Genomic DNA, 15,071 nt, shown 5'->3' on the forward strand with positions numbered 1-15,071 from the left:
CCTCCCTGTTCAGGCCACATCCCTCAAATTTAGGAAAGACATTGCAGTGGTGACGTGGGACTGTGGTGTGTAAAGTCATTTCTGGAGAAACATGTTTGACTTCTTCAGATGTTCCTGATCTCTCCTCCCAGAGCAAACACAGCACAGGCAACAGCAGCACAGGCTCCCACAGTCACCTCAGAGTTTGCCTTAATGCAATGTGCAAAATCAGCCCCATAAAAAGTTCAAGCTGTGCTTTGGTACAGATGTCCAATAAATGGAGAACTTTTGGCGACCCTCATTTCTAGACTGACGTGTCAGACAGATGCACATGCCAGAAGCACACTGGGAAGCAAAGACTGTGTTGGGAAGGATGCCAGGAGCCAAGATGCATTTGCAGAGCTTCGGAGCAGCAGCTTGGCCATCTCTGGCCCAGGCAGCAGGATGGTGGAGAGAACCCCTGGGGAGCTGGCTGGGTAATGATGTTGCTTTTAAAAAAGACAACAAAAAAGGTGTTGCACCCTGTTCCTGCTAAGGAGGCTTGGAGACAGGAGAGAAAAGGTTTCTTTCTCTAGAGGTGAACAGTCACTTCTTCCTGCAGTAGAAGAAGCCTGACACTAGATAAGTAGCTGTGAGAAGATTCATAAAAAAACTAATTTATAATTTGCCAGAATATAATCCTATTTGATCAGTGTTATTCAGTTCCTCTTTCTTTTAAAATTCAGTGCACTTAACTGTTCTACGAGGGTTTATGAATGTTTAAAAATTGCTTTGTGGTCCCTAAAGTAATTTGACAAGTCTGACAGCTATTGATTAAAAACCTGAAATTATTCAGACTGTAGGATGACTTGAGGGATTAGATAGAAAGTTTTTTCAAATGTGAAAGGAAATAAGATGTTGGAAAGTAAATATGTTCTTGAATATTTTTGAAAAATCCATTACAACTGTGAAATTAAATTGAAATGAGATACTTCGTGTGGAGATGAAGGAACTAAATGCTGGCTTTACTATTTAGGCATGGGGTAGAACTCCCCATCCCAGGCTCAACAAATGCTTCCCTGGAAGTTGCTGGTCTCTGGCACAGATCCCACCTCAGGGCACTGAGGGAGCCCTTGGGGAGCTCCTGCACCTGCCCAGGCTGGCCAGGGCTCACCAGCCAGCTCCATCCCTCTGCTCCTGCTGGGGCTGATGGAGCAGGGCTCTCTGTCCAGAGTGAACATGATGATCCATGACCAAACATGTCCAGCTCTGACAAAATAACTCCCCCAGCCTGCTGCCAGCTGGTTGGGAATAAGGAAAAAGCCAGTTCTGAGTGTGTTGTGGGAGAATCCTCCTTCCCTGGCTGGGGAATGGGCTGCTGGGCACAGAACCCTGTGCTCCCTGCCCCACACACAGGAACTGGGGCTGTTCCAGACCAAGGGGAATGTCTGGCAGCTCATCCCAGCACTTGGGGGCAGGGAACACCCAGTTCAGGGCAGGATCAGATCCCTGAGTCCACGGGGTGGTGCAGGGTGTGTGGGCAGCTCTGCAGACTGGTTCTGCCAAGGGGGTGCTCCACAAACACCTGATTCTGCTTTTGGTGGTGTTGTCACTGCTGGTGTTTAATCAGGTAATGGATGGCTGTTGGTATTGGTTAAATTCTGGAGTGATTCCATGCATGGAGAAAATCAAGTGTTTGTTATGGAGATAATCAAGTGGTTTTTCTGATGATACAGTTCCCTGGACTGAGCAGAGAGCTCTGGATGTGGAGGTACCCAGCAAGCAGACGACAGAGGGCTTGCTTGGCCTGTTACCTCAGGGCACCACACAGCCCTTTTTCATCTCCAGTAATTCCCAGTTTGACTGGGATCAAAAGCCTTGGTGAGGGGAGTGGAGCTGGAACCAGGTGTCAGCAGGCTGGGCATGGCATTTTAAACCCTTGTGCTATATATGGCCCTCAGTTGTATCTCAGTGACAATATTAAACTTTAAAAAGATGAGTGGAAGGAAAGGAGACCTTCAAATTTAGTTACTGCCAGGAAATAATACTCAGCACCACATCGCTGTCATTCTGCAGCAGACAGGGATTATCCATAAACCCTGTACCTCCAAAGTGAAGGAGAGCAATAAAGCTGACCCCAGGCGCACTTTGAACTTGGCAACCTCTGATTAATTAAGTTTTTCCTTCCTTGAGCCTGATTTAGTACTTATGCTCAGAATGAAGGATTTAAGTTAAGAAACTGTTGAGAAATTGAAGGACAGCTCTCATCCCCTCTTTCCCATCTCATCCCCTTCCCTATCACATGCACACACATGTGGGTAGCAAAGGGCTTGATGTGGCTGCTGAAAATCAGGCTCTGAGGGCATTCCTGTCCCAGAATTCTTGTCATTCCTCCTGCAGTTGCACCACTTTCGCTGTGGATTTTTATTCCTGCCAAGCTTGAAATGTCAGCGGGGCATGGCAAACATCAGCTAATTCTGGCTGCAGGTCTCAGGGCAGTTGAAGGTGTAACACTGATCCTGCATTTATATGGAAAGTAGGAAGGTGTCTGTGCAGCTCTGGAGTATCCTCCTTTCATTCATTTAATGACAGAGCTTCCTGGGACACTTAAAATCCGTCTGTGGCAGGGCTGAGGCTCAGCACAGCCACACACTCCGCGTCCAGAGAGCTCCTCTGCTTCCCACAGAAGCCTGGCACAGTATGGCTCATGATGAGAAGTGCAAATATGAGGCAGAGTGGCCCAATTTTGTGTTTGCTGCTTTGGTACTTGATGACCACATCGAATTCTTTTGGTTTAGAAGGAGTTCATAGAACATAGCTGGGAATACATTTGCTCCTACCAAATGGATCTTCCCATGTGGTGGGAAGTCAGTCAGCCCTGCCTTCCTATGGAATTGCTGTATCCCTTAATTAGACTTCCTTAACTCACTTTTTTTGGAGGAGAAACAATTGTTTAGAGTAATGAGAGTCTGTTTTGATTGAAAGATGTACAATAATCTGCCCTGAATCTGCTCTGCTGCATTGTACCGAACTCACTTATTTTCTCTATATTTGTTCATAGTCAAAGCATAAATAATTCAGCATTTTGTCTCTCCCTGTGAATGTGAGAAGCATGCTTGCTGATTCCAGATCAGATGGAGCAGTGATGTTTATTACTCTGATGTTGGGGAATGATTGTTGCATATTTAATATCACCATAAATAAAGCTCCTGTAGCTGTGTTCCCACTCGTGGCATCGGCTCTCTCCGAGCCCTCTGATCTTCATCCCTCAGAGCTGTGCTGGGATGGAAGCAGAGGCTCTGCCTGCCCATTGTGACACAGGGCATGAGTGACAACAGCGTGCCCAGCCTGGCTGGCATCCACCAGGCCACAGCTCTGCCAGCCCCACCTGCTCCAAAGTCATTTATCTCACCCAGAAATACTCAGAGACTTGCACCGTGTGACAAAGCAAATAGCAGAAGTAAAGCAAACCTCATTAAAATAAAGTGGCTGGATGATAAGGGGAATGGTTAACATAGCTTTAACAGCAGTATTTATTTTCTTCATTTTATTTCACTAATGCCTTTAAAAACTGCCTGAAAGTATTTTATAGTAATTGCTAAAGGAACTGGAGTTTTTAGCAGTCTTGTAATGGGGAGCTGAGCTTCTCTGATTTTAGTGGCTTTTTTTCAAAGTGTGGGGAGGACACCAGGCAGTGAGTGAGGATCTGGGCCATGTCTATTGTTTCTATTTATAATTAAAATTCCATTCCAAGTGTGGCACAGGTATTGCAGCATCCTGCAGTCCTGGGCTGGGTGTTCTGCCATCCATAACAGCCTTGCAGGACTTTGTTCCAGCACCTTGCTGAACTCCAGCTGGTCACCCAGCACCGTTTTCCATTTTCTCCTCTAAAATTCCCTCCATGGAGAGAAATTCTTGTACATTTTACTGAAGGCACTTGCCAGAATAAAGGGAGCGAGGCATTGCTTGGCAGTGGTGAAAAGCAAGGGAGAGAGCGAGCTTTGTCCACGAGCCATTTGCAAGCCAAGGCTGTCCCGCTGGGTCACATTCCTGTTCTCTCAGCCTTGGCATGGATCACTTCTTTTTAATGGAGTCCAGTGTTCCCAGTGTTTCCAAACTTGTTTTCGTGTTTGCAGCAAGCTGGGATCATCTCTGAGAAACAGTTTGTGTGGATGTGATTGAGGGAAGGAACGTCACTGTGCTGGAAGCAGGGACCCTGCAGGGCACTCCGGCCCTCTGAGAGCCAAGGGATGGGCTTGGCTCTTCCTTGGAATGCTGAGGGCTCTGAGAGGACCCCTGCCAGTGTCACAAGGTGGATTGGGAGGGGACTCTCCCCACTGTCCCCATGTACCATGACTGGTCTGCAGCACGGAGCATCTCAGCGCCTGGAGCGCTGATGTGCTCCAGGAGCAGCCTCCCCTCCTGCCACGGTGCAGGCAGTGCAGCAGCACCAATCTGCAGTGTCAAGCTTGCCCCTTGCCACCTGCTGATGTGGTCACTGCCCCAACACGGCGTCCTCAGGTGACAGAACCGTGCAGAAGGACAATCTGCCATCCAGCCCCAGGAGCAGCTCTGCTGGAGCTGGCAGTGCTGGCCGCTGTCAAACAGATGTGGATCAGAACTGCTCCAAACCCTGCCTTTACTGGCACACAGCCATTTTGCTTGTTCAGTATTCTAAAAGCACAGTTAATAACTATTTTTGTCTCTATTCTCATTTCTCACGTACATATAAAGGCTCAGTTGATGCTTAGCTTGACAAGCCAGGCTGCAGTTTGGATGCCAAAAATCTCCAAACTGTCATGGAGGGAGACAAGGATAAAGGAAAAAACAACTTAGATAAAAGGGCTGTGGACTCAGAAATGCTGCATGTGGCACACTTCCCGATCCTCAGAGAGACTTATTAATTCACATTGTGGAAGTGTTTATGGTGCACAACTCAAGTGGCTTCCTGGCTCCACTTGGGATCTCACTGCATTTAGGAAGGAGTTTTCACACTTCTACAGGCAAAGGAATTTAAAAGTTGTTTTGTTTCCTAAAGTGTATAAAGTAATAAAGTGTTTAAGGGATGGAATAAGGGAAGCCACATGTCAAAGGCAGGCCAAGACTGCACTCAGGAATTGCACATCAGCCTAATGCAGGGAGGTTTTTATTGCCTTCTCCTAAGCCACAATGTTCAGATTTGGGTATAATATTCACTCCTTTGCTGCATCCTTGCAGCTCCCAGAACTGAAACTGATTTTTGTCCAGGGACTGGGCTAACACATTCCTTCAGCTCTAATCACTTTAAAAAAAAAAAAAACAATGCTAAGGAAAAAAAAATCCATAAGCAAAAAATCTTAAGTTATTGTCCCATCATTTGCAACATGGATGTGAGTGTTGTAGGCACTTAACAGACAAGGCACTTGGCAGCTTTTCCCAAATTCTCTGTATTCTGTGTGGCAGCTGCTGGTGCATCTGGGTTTTGCAAGAGCTGTAGGTTGGAGAGCACAGAGCATTTAACCCATCCCTCATCCCAGGGAAGATTCCTGCTTTTTCCTCGCATCAGCCAGCCAGATCCTCATCACTTGTGCTTTTTTCAAGTGTCCAAGGAAGTGAAGAAATCATGGAACATTTTTCTCACTTGGCAGTCGTTTTAATCTCTCAGCAGCGTGCCCTGTGCCAGGCCTGTCCCTGTGCCACCTGTGAGCCCAGCAGTCTGAACTGTGCCCTGTGAGTGAGACAGGACTGGAGGCTGTGCAGTGCTCGGTCCCAGCCCGTGTGGGTCACTCCCAGGAGCTGGCTCTGTCCCTGGAATTGACAGGCTGATGCTTTCCTGGGGACAGCCAGCCCTGGCAGGGCAGGCACAGCTCCAGAATCAATCACAGCACACGTGCCCAGCTCCAGGAGCCCACTGCCAGTCCCTGTGTGGCTGTGACTCTGTGTGTGTGTGTGGGTTTGGAGCTGGCAGCCTTGGCCTGGGCTGGGGGATGGAGTCAGGGAGCTGCAAACACAGCAGGGCAGAGCAGGGACACCGGGCTGGTAGTAGGAAATGCAGCTTTGTGCCTCAGGGCTTGAGACCAAATGGGCAGGGGAGGGCAGACCTGCTGCTTCTGGGGAGCACCACAGGAGTGGCACTGGGTGAGGTCCCCAGGGCCATTCCCCCCTGGCAGCCCCACGTGGCCTCTGGCTGGGGCAGAGTGTGGGTACCCCACTCTTCTGCATGGGGTACAGCCCAGGGCAGGGACACCTCTCTGTGGGGCAGTGACAGCTCCTGGCTGGGCTCCTGGCTGGGGAGGTGGCACAGCTCTTGCTGAAATGAGCTCCCCTTTCACCTAAATTGTTTCAGAGCTTCAGCTGAATCCCTGGCGTTCAGCTGTGCCTGTGTCCTGCCAGGTGAATCCTGCTCTGCCTCCCACCCTGTGACAGGGACATCAGGGCGTGCCTGGGGGTCCTGTCCTGGAGAGGACTGTACAATCCAGGGCCACGCAGAACGTCCTTTTCAAACAGCTCCAGTTGATTTATGGAGCCATTTTAGGCTTTAATGCTGCTGGTGCAGGATGGTGACATCAGAGGCTCAGGGCTGCTGTTTGTGATGGAGCAGGAAGCAGCTGGGGCTGCTCAGACCAGGATGGACTTTGCTTTTTCGCTGTGTTTAGAGCACAGTTGCTCTTTTTGGAAACTCACCCGGTGCTTTCAGTTTGGAATGGAAGATAAAGGCAGCCAGGCCCTCTCCTGGAGCCAGGCAGGGACAGGAGGAGCAGCCCCTGTCACTGCAGGGAGGTGAGCCACACTCCTCCCTGCCTCTGGGATGGGACATTCCCGGGCTGTGCCCACCCAGGCCAGCCCCCCCTGCTCCCCTCTCTGCCTTCCTTGCTGGCCACAGCACCTGGAAATTCTGTGCAGGCTCCACCATGGAGCTGTGCATGGTTCCAGGCACGGTGTAAATCCAGGGCAGCCTCATCAGCTCAGGAGCAGATTGCAGTTTTGTTTATGAGAACATACGCTGGCCCCGCGTATTCCCAGGGATTTGACCTAAGCTTAGCATCTGTCAGGATGAGAAAAAGTGGTTTAGTGCAGGGGCATAGCAGCAGTTCAGAGCATGGGCAGCAGGGCAGAGGGGATTGTTGGCTCTTCCCACTTGGATGATAGTTTTATATTCCGTCAGAGGAAGAGAAAATATTTGTGGAAATTGGTGTTTTGAGAAATTAAATACAAGAACAAAATCTAAACCAGATCCAAACATTTTGTATTTTCTCAGAAGAAAGTAAAATAAGGATTTTTGGGGTCTGCCCTGCAGATTTTACCCTGCAGAGTTGGGAACTGCAAAGCAATGCCAGTGGTGGTGAGTGGAAAAGGCAGAGCCTGGACTGGGAGTCAGGAGTGAGCCCCAACAGAAAGGAAAGTGTCTGTGCAACTCTGTTTATTTTAACTCAATCTACTTTACATCAACTCAGGCTCTTAGTGTGTCTGAGTAGTTTCAACTCTTCCTGTGATCAGTACAGGCTAATGGCCTAAAATGTAGGTTTAGACATTAAGAATGGACAAAAATTGCAGGTGAGACAGGCACAGGTTATCTCAGGGAGTTAACTGAGACTGGGCTGGGTTCTGGGGAGCTCTCTGGTGACCTTGGACACCCGTCACAAAGGAAAATCCTTCCAGGTTCTGTCTACAAAAATTCTGCACAACTGTGAGTGTAAAATAAAGTCATTTTTGCAACGATGATGAGCTGGTTTAATTTGGTTAATAACTGAGGCAAGTTAATCCTGTTCAGGCAAGGATCAAACCAGTTTCAGTGCATCTGTGTCAGTGCTTTGCATCTGTCTAACTAGATTGTTTTAAAATAGCGTGGCTAGAAAAGAAAGTTGCTTCTACTGTACAGCTCCTTCACTGGGGCTCGCACCTGCCCCTGCTTCTGCCTCCATCCCCTTCCACAGGGGGAAGCTTTAGGTCAAGCTCCCCTCTGGCTCCCTTGTTTAGAAGATGAGGGTGGAGATATTCATGGGGAGAACTCATTCAGGATTCTCCACATCCACATGAAAAACATAAAAAGTGTTTCAGGCCAGGATGATTTACTGGGTCTGACTGCCTGGCATTTACAGGAATGGCTCTGCAGCTCCTTCTCCTTTTGCTGGCAGCCAGGCTCTGGGTCCCTTTCCCAGGATTTGTGCCAAGCTGTGGGCTGGGTGCTCGGGGCAGGAGCAACAGGAGCCCCTGGAAGCTCAGCTGGAGCCAAGTGGGGGCTGCAGCTCCTCGGGTGAATTGTCAGCAGCAAAGCTGACACTCTGCTCATTGTCTTCTTTTAATTAATGCATTATTCAGCCAGGCTGAGACTCTGCTCTTTTGAGGGCTGATTTACATCTACAAAGCTTGTTGCCACCGTGGCTGCCTTGGTCCTGCAGGTAGCACAGACATTGCCATTCCCAGACACATTCCGAGTGCAGCAGCTCCCGTGGCCTCCCTTCCCTGGGGAGAGCAGTGCTGGCTGTGTGCTCAAAGCCAAGCCAGGACTCTCATCTCCAGAGGGATGGGCAGTGTTTCCATCTTGGGGAAGCCACCTCCACCCTGGGCAACCCCAGCTGGCTCTTAGCAGACCCCAGCAGCTCTCACAGACTCCCTGATACCCCTGCCTGTGTCTGCAGTGGGGAAACTGAGGCACACAAAGGCAGAGCAACCACACCAACCCTGTGTGAGAAAAGACAAAACCTGTTTTTTTTCAGTCTGTACCTACTCCAGGTATCACTGTGATGTTCTGTCAGCTCTTGCTATGCAGAGATTTATATGAAATCGTTTCTATTCCATTGAAGCAATTTTCAGAGATTAATTTTTGAGGGTATTAGCATTGATTCTTGAGCACACGTGCTTCCTCCTGCTGCCAGTGGTCCATATCCAGGGAAAGCTGCATTGTCTGAGCTGGAGGAAAGCTCTCTTGCCCTAATTTATTGAAAAAATTAATTTTAGATTTAAAATGGGGTTTTCATTTATGAACCCCGCTCAATCTGTTCTTCATTCCTGAGTCTTCACCCTGACCTTTCCCTTATCTGAAATCCTCTGGGCTGTACACTGTGTTCATTAGTGAAACTTCCAGGAGGGAGCAGCAGGTGTGGGCTGTGGATAAGGACTGCATGCACGCTTGGCTCTGTGCTTATCCAGGTACCCCTGGCAGCTCCTGGCTGTAATTTAATTTAGGGCAGTGCCAGGATTTGGACTTTCTTTAAGAGTTTTTCACAGTTTGTAAGTTTTAATAACAATTTTTACATCAGCTCTGGAAGTAGCAGCCCTTGGCATTGCATGGAGAATGCAATAATGATACTTGCACTTAAAAAAATGAGCTGGAGAAGTGATGCAGTGCACCCCAGTACTGCCAAGTTTAATCCCTGCTCGTGGAGTCTGGAATGGTCCAGGAGAGTCAGGATGGTCCAGCGAGATCCCTGGGGCTGACCTGGGTTTGGTGCAGAGCTGTGCCTCACTCTGCTCTGGGGGAAACAAAGGGGTCATTCCCAGAAAAGGCCATAGAAAAAGAACCTCTCATCCATTTGAAAAGAAGGCTCCCATGAGAATGATATGCTTTATATCCATCCCTAGAAGACACTAAAACCTATCTGGCTAAAAGGCAAATAGCAATTGGAAGAAATTAGCTTTATATCCTGGTGCCAGCTATGGATTAAAAAACCACAAACAAACTTTAAAATGCTTTGAGCTTTTCTTCTTTTTTTTCTTTAAGGGAAGTTCAGCAAAAAAATATTTTCCCAACTTTATTCTGATTATAAATTTTGCATTCTTTGGATATTGCTTTTTAAGAACATCATTTTGTTGAACATCATTCAGCCTCCAAAGTCAGCTCTTCCCTATTAAACTGAAGCCATTATACAGGCCAGTATGGTTAGACAGAAGGACAAATCACAGGAAAATGTAGTTTAGATGCTAAAACACCTATTTGTGTTTGTCAGTCTCAAAGTCATTCGCCACTGGTACCCCTCTGTAGTTTTGATTTGAAATTCAAAACTTGACTCCTGCAAATGCCTTGGCTCAAATTGTGGTTGAATGTTAAGTGGTGTCTCTGAAGCGAGACTAATCACACGGAATGATATTGGATGTTTGCAGGAATGGGACCTCACAAAAAGGTTTAGAAAAATCTGCTGCTAATAACAATGTTCTGTTTTAAATAAAACCTGCAGAAAAGATGAGTGGCATCTCAATAAAGACAGGTTTCCTGTGGATTGGGATTACATTCCTAGAGGAAAGCCTAATGCTTATCCAGGAGAGCAGAAAAGTGAAGCTAATTATAAGCAGAAAGAGAAATTGGCCAGTCAGATGCCTGGGTGCTGTGAAAGGGGGATGGAGGCAGAGTGAAATATTCTTTCAGTATAAACACTATTGAAACAGTGCCCCATTTTTCAGGGATGCTCGAGTCAACTCTGCCCCATGACTGCAGCTCAGCTTTGGGGGTCAGTGCAGCAGGGGGAGAAGCAATCAGTAACAGCCATGCAAACCCATGTATCATCATGTTAATTGTGCTGGAATATGGGATTGTTCAAACTTCAGAAAACAAGTGCATTTATGACATCAGTGGCTATTTGAATTCAACTGTAAATTTGGAGTAGATGTGGGTAATCACAATCCCTTCCATTGCTAACTCCTTGAGGTTCTTAGGAAATTGTTTGTTTCCCAGTGATAGACAGCGTGGTCATAAAGCACAAAGCAGTGGCTTCACAGTCAATAAAAAGTGAGAGATATCTGGGTTTAATAGCTCTGAAAGGCAAACACGGCTGGAGTGTGGAAAGGCTGGAGGCAAAGCTCTGACCATCCTCCTCTGCCCAGCCAAGGAAACAGAGTCAGCCAGGCCTGGCTGGGACCAGAGGAGAAAATGTGACCCAAGAAAAGGGGACTAAAAATAATACAAATAATAACTGGGAATGGAAAACTTCCTCTAATAACCCATGGAAAAATACTCTTTAGCTGCCCTGACTGGGCACAGTGGCTTTCCTTTCACAATTTGTTGAGCAGTGAGCAGGGTGGGTGGTGCTGGGATCCTGTCAGGAACAGGAGGTGTAAATGTGGAGAAGGGGTGGGGTGGAGGTCACACACAGTGCCTGGGGACAGTGCCAGCACTGCAGGGGCAGTCACAGCTCTGGCTGTGCCATGCACCTCTGTATCACCTGCTGCACAGAGGGAACAGCTGGCTGCAGGGAAACAACACCTTGTGCACACGAGGAGTGAGCTACGAGCTCGCTGGAAGGAAGCTGGATAAACCCTGGCTTGGACAAAATGAGCTGAGACTTCGATGCGCAAGTTCTTCTTGGTGGCAGTAAATGCTCCCTGCAGCAGTGTTTGAACACTGAGTCAGTGGAATGTGGCTCCTCACTGCCTGGCACTCCCTGGGGACAGGGACAGAGCAGACCCCAAGGCCCTGGTCTGCAGAGTTTTAGTTTCTTTCTGTATCTCCTGAGCCAGACAGGTGTTCAGTCCAGAGACCACAGAGAGGGAGAGAGCAAGGAATGGCCTGTGCATTCCAGATCTGTGTCCCAACAGGTTTGTGTGTTTAAGACACCAGCCCAACCCCAGAGTGATCAGTGGGACAGGGGCACAGTGACACTCCCCATGTCACTTGGGGAAAACACAGCTGTCATTTGCTGAGGTGAGTGTGGAGAATCAATGTGCAGCACAACAGTCCCACAGGCTACAAGGTCAAATGTTACCTCATCCCCTGATGCCTGGCTCACTTCCCAGTCCTGCACAGACCAACCATCTGGAATTTCAGGTTTGGGACAGGGGGAATTCAACTGGGCAGTTCCCAGCAGACAGAGCTCTTTCACTGGGTCCTGCTGGTCTTTGCTGTCATGTGGAAGCTGTAGCAGAGGTAGAGCTGTGCAGGGTCCTTATGTCAGCTGGAGCTGCCACAGGTTTGGTGGGTTCAGAACTTCCTTCCAGAGTGTCCCAGTAAAGTGTCTGAATGTGCAACAGAGTCTGTTCCAGTGCTGGGCTGCAGGGAGAACCTGAATTCTCCCTCTCCCACTGCCTTGGGTCTGCTCCGCTCTCCACCCAGTGCAGGTGCGAAGGCTCGTTCCAAAGTTCAGGTTCTGCGTTTTCGTGCCTTGCCAGGGAGATAAAAGGGTTGGTAAAACTGTAACTTGACCTTAGCATTTCGTAGCAGCCGCAGAGATAAGCTGCTGAAGGAAATACGGAGAGCAAAACACGGATGGCTCTGGGGAAGGGGACCCCACAAGGCAAGAGCTCCGTGTGAGGAGCCACGAGCGGGACTCGGGGCAGCCTGGCTGGCAGGCGGGAATGGCCCTGGATTGCTGACTGGCATCGCAGCCTGGCAGGCACTGTCGTTTTGCTCTGCCACACAAAGGACCCCGTGCTGCTGCTGCTGCAGGTTTGAGAAGGAGAAGATTGACTGAAGCTGCCTGTTATTATTTTTGGCTACTCCAGCAATGTATCAAAAACCTGACGCTGGGTTGATGCTGGTGCCCTACTTTATAGAAGCCCTGAAAAGCAGATCAAGGACAGCGAGCTTGTCTCTCTGCATGGCATCTGCCAGCAAAGGGTGAGAAAACTTCAAACTGCTGGTGGGGGGAATGGGGGAGGCAAAAATGAGGCAAAATGTGCTAAATCCAGAGCGCTGTTTGCAGACTTCAAGGGAATGGGGGTCTGCATGTCCTCCACTAAGGAGGGAAGGTGGGACAGGCAGAGACTGGGGTGTTCTGCTGCCAGCGTGGCTGATGAGCTGGTGCCATTGTCCCCAGCACACGCTGGGGACCAGTTTGCTCTGGAAGGAAGAAGGGACCCCACTGGCCTTAGGTGACCGTGCTCCTTGTTAGCCAAGCCCAGTAATAATGCTGCTTCACGTTTTCTGGATGCTTTGGCAGTGAGAGGGTCATGGCCACCTCTCTGGCTGAGGAGGAGACGCGTAGGGGTGGCTGTGCAGAGTTAGTGTGGGAACTAGGCAGAGAACCTGCGAATTTTGACTGGTTTGTCGGTTCCGTGCACGGTGGCTCTGGCTGGAGGAATGGTCTGCCTGGGAATCCGGCTTGTGTGTCCCTGAAGGAGGCGAGACTTGCGCCTGCTGCCTCGGGCAGGATTTGCTCCTGTGACCTCCCACTCTGAGACCTGCTTCCTTCTCCTGTGCTCTGGGGGAACCTCGAGTATTCCTGTCACCTGGGGGATGTTTATCGCTGTTGGCGTTTGCCCCTCCAAAGCTGACCAGCGTTTGCAGCCCAGGTGTCGGCTTTCTCCGCTGATCCGGAGCTGCCTCGCATGAGCTGCTGGATTTGTGCTTTGCTGCAGACGTGGACAGTAGCCTTTGAAAAGTGGAAGAGGAAGCAGCCATCAGTAAGAGGCAGGGGACAGTGCCATGTGGTGGTTTTTCATTTACTAGATAGTCCTACTTTGTTCTTGATGAGTAATGGAGGCATTTGAATACGCCAGGATGACAGCAGCAGTCTGGCTCTGGGAACGTGTCGGCGTGGGCTGGCTGAGGATGGTGGCAGTCGGGACAGTGGGACCATGCCGCGCAGCCTTTCCGTCTCCTCTCCGCTGCCTCACATCTTTGCCGCTCACCTGCTGCCCCGGGCCCCGCGTTCCGTGAGGTCGCCCGGGCCTGAGCCCCGCGCCCCCGGACCCGGCCGGGGAGCCCGGCCCGGAGCCCCCCGGTGAAGTCCGCGCCGATGCGGGCGCGCTCCGTGCGGGGTGCGGACCATGGCTCACGCAGGGGCCGCCGGCTGCTGCTGCAGGCGCTACTCCCTGCTGTGGATCGCGCTGCTGCAAAGGTCAGTGACTCGGCTCTCCGAAACGGGAAAGGAATGCGGTGCGCGGCCGAGGGCAGGGACAGGCGGGCGGGCGGCGCTGTCCCTCCCCTCCCGGTGCCGGGCCGGGGGACGCGGCGGGGCCAGCGGTGCCCGGGGCAGCCGCCGCACGACTCGGGCTCCCGGAGAGCTGCGTGTACCCCGGTTTATCACAACAGAATGAGGGCGACGGGCGGGAGAGGCGGCATGAGACGAGGGGTGAGCGGCTCGGGGACCGCGGGGCACGGGGCGCTGCTGGGCGGCTCGGGGGTACTCCGGGCCGCGGCGGAGAGCGAAACGCACCCGCTGCCCCCCAAGGCGAGCCCGCGCTCCGGGGGCGGCGGGCCCGGGGCGCTCTGCCCAGCTACAGCGCAGCCAATGGGGCCGCGGCGGGGCGGTGTTTGCATCGGATGTCCCCAGATCTGGCACTGTTCAGGCTGATGTGATAAAAGGAATTTTTTTGATGTGTTCATTTCTCTTGAAAGTGTCATGTTGATGCCATTATGCTTATGGGAAAGAGGCTCTCCCAGATCTGGCACTGGTCAGGCTGATGTGATAAAAGGGTTTTTTTTTGATGTGTTCATTTCTGTTGAAAGTGTCATGTTGATGCCATTATGCTTATGGGAAAGAGGCTCCTTGTAAACATTTTTGATTATTGAAATTAATGTGTATTTCTGATCACCTTTTGCATCCTGCTCCTGATGCCCTTTACCCCCTAATGCCCTCTTCTCTTGCACGTCACAGATGCCATCGGTGTCCTTGCTGGATGTCCTGTGCTGGGCTTGCAGGCTGCCCCTGACAAACTTTGCAGTGGCCCGTTGTTAAACAAATACCCATGCTCAGGTGAATGTCACAGGTTAAAATCATCCTTCAGGTTTGCTCTGGCAAAAACAACGTTTGGAATCTGGTATGAGCTGACAGAGTCCTTTTGCATGTAATTAATCCTGCTGAAACTGAGAACAGTCTGAAAACAAGGGCAGGCATTAATAAGTTTAATTACACGTCCTTTGTGTTGCTCAGGGAAGGTGTTGCATTAGTGAGGGCAACCTGTAACGCCAGGTTCCCATCCTGAGTCTGCTGAGCAGAGTTTCCCAGGCAGAGATCAGCAGTTGGGGTTTGGGGAACGGCAGGAGAAAGTTCAGGGCAGCAGAACATGGAGAAGGGTGTGCTGCTGCATGCTGAGACTTCATCCCACGTCCTCTTCTACGGGAAAAAAACAACATTCTTCATCTTCTGGAAGCCTGCGAGTTCTCTTGTGTGCTGTTGGTGGTGGTTATTCCCATAACATCGCTTTTGTATTTATTTGTTACATTGAAGCAGGATGAGGCACAGGGGAGGAAGGGATGAGAA

General features: G+C 50.1%; 1 protein-coding gene across 8 annotated transcripts in view; it reads left to right on the forward strand.

Annotated features, from left to right (window-relative positions):
* LOC121362488 (DAB2 interacting protein) overlaps nt 1-15,071 on the forward strand; it is a 150,799-nt gene that overhangs the window by 94,313 nt on the left and 41,415 nt on the right. The window contains exon 1 of one of the 8 annotated variants that reach the window (XM_041484046.1): nt 13,292-13,706. The exons of 6 other annotated variants lie outside the window; for them this stretch is intronic. In XM_041484046.1, the coding sequence (XP_041339980.1) occupies nt 13,636-13,706 (71 nt within the window). In that variant the 5' untranslated portion in view covers nt 13,292-13,635. Of the gene's footprint in view, nt 1-13,291; nt 13,707-13,769; nt 13,941-15,071 lie in introns of those variants that run through there. One more of the 8 variants, XM_041484047.1, reaches the window with a different exon arrangement.

Source organism: Pyrgilauda ruficollis, unplaced genomic scaffold (genome assembly GCF_017590135.1).
Source record: "Pyrgilauda ruficollis isolate IOZ18807 unplaced genomic scaffold, ASM1759013v1 scaffold62, whole genome shotgun sequence".
Lineage (NCBI taxonomy): Eukaryota > Metazoa > Chordata > Aves > Passeriformes > Passeridae > Pyrgilauda > Pyrgilauda ruficollis.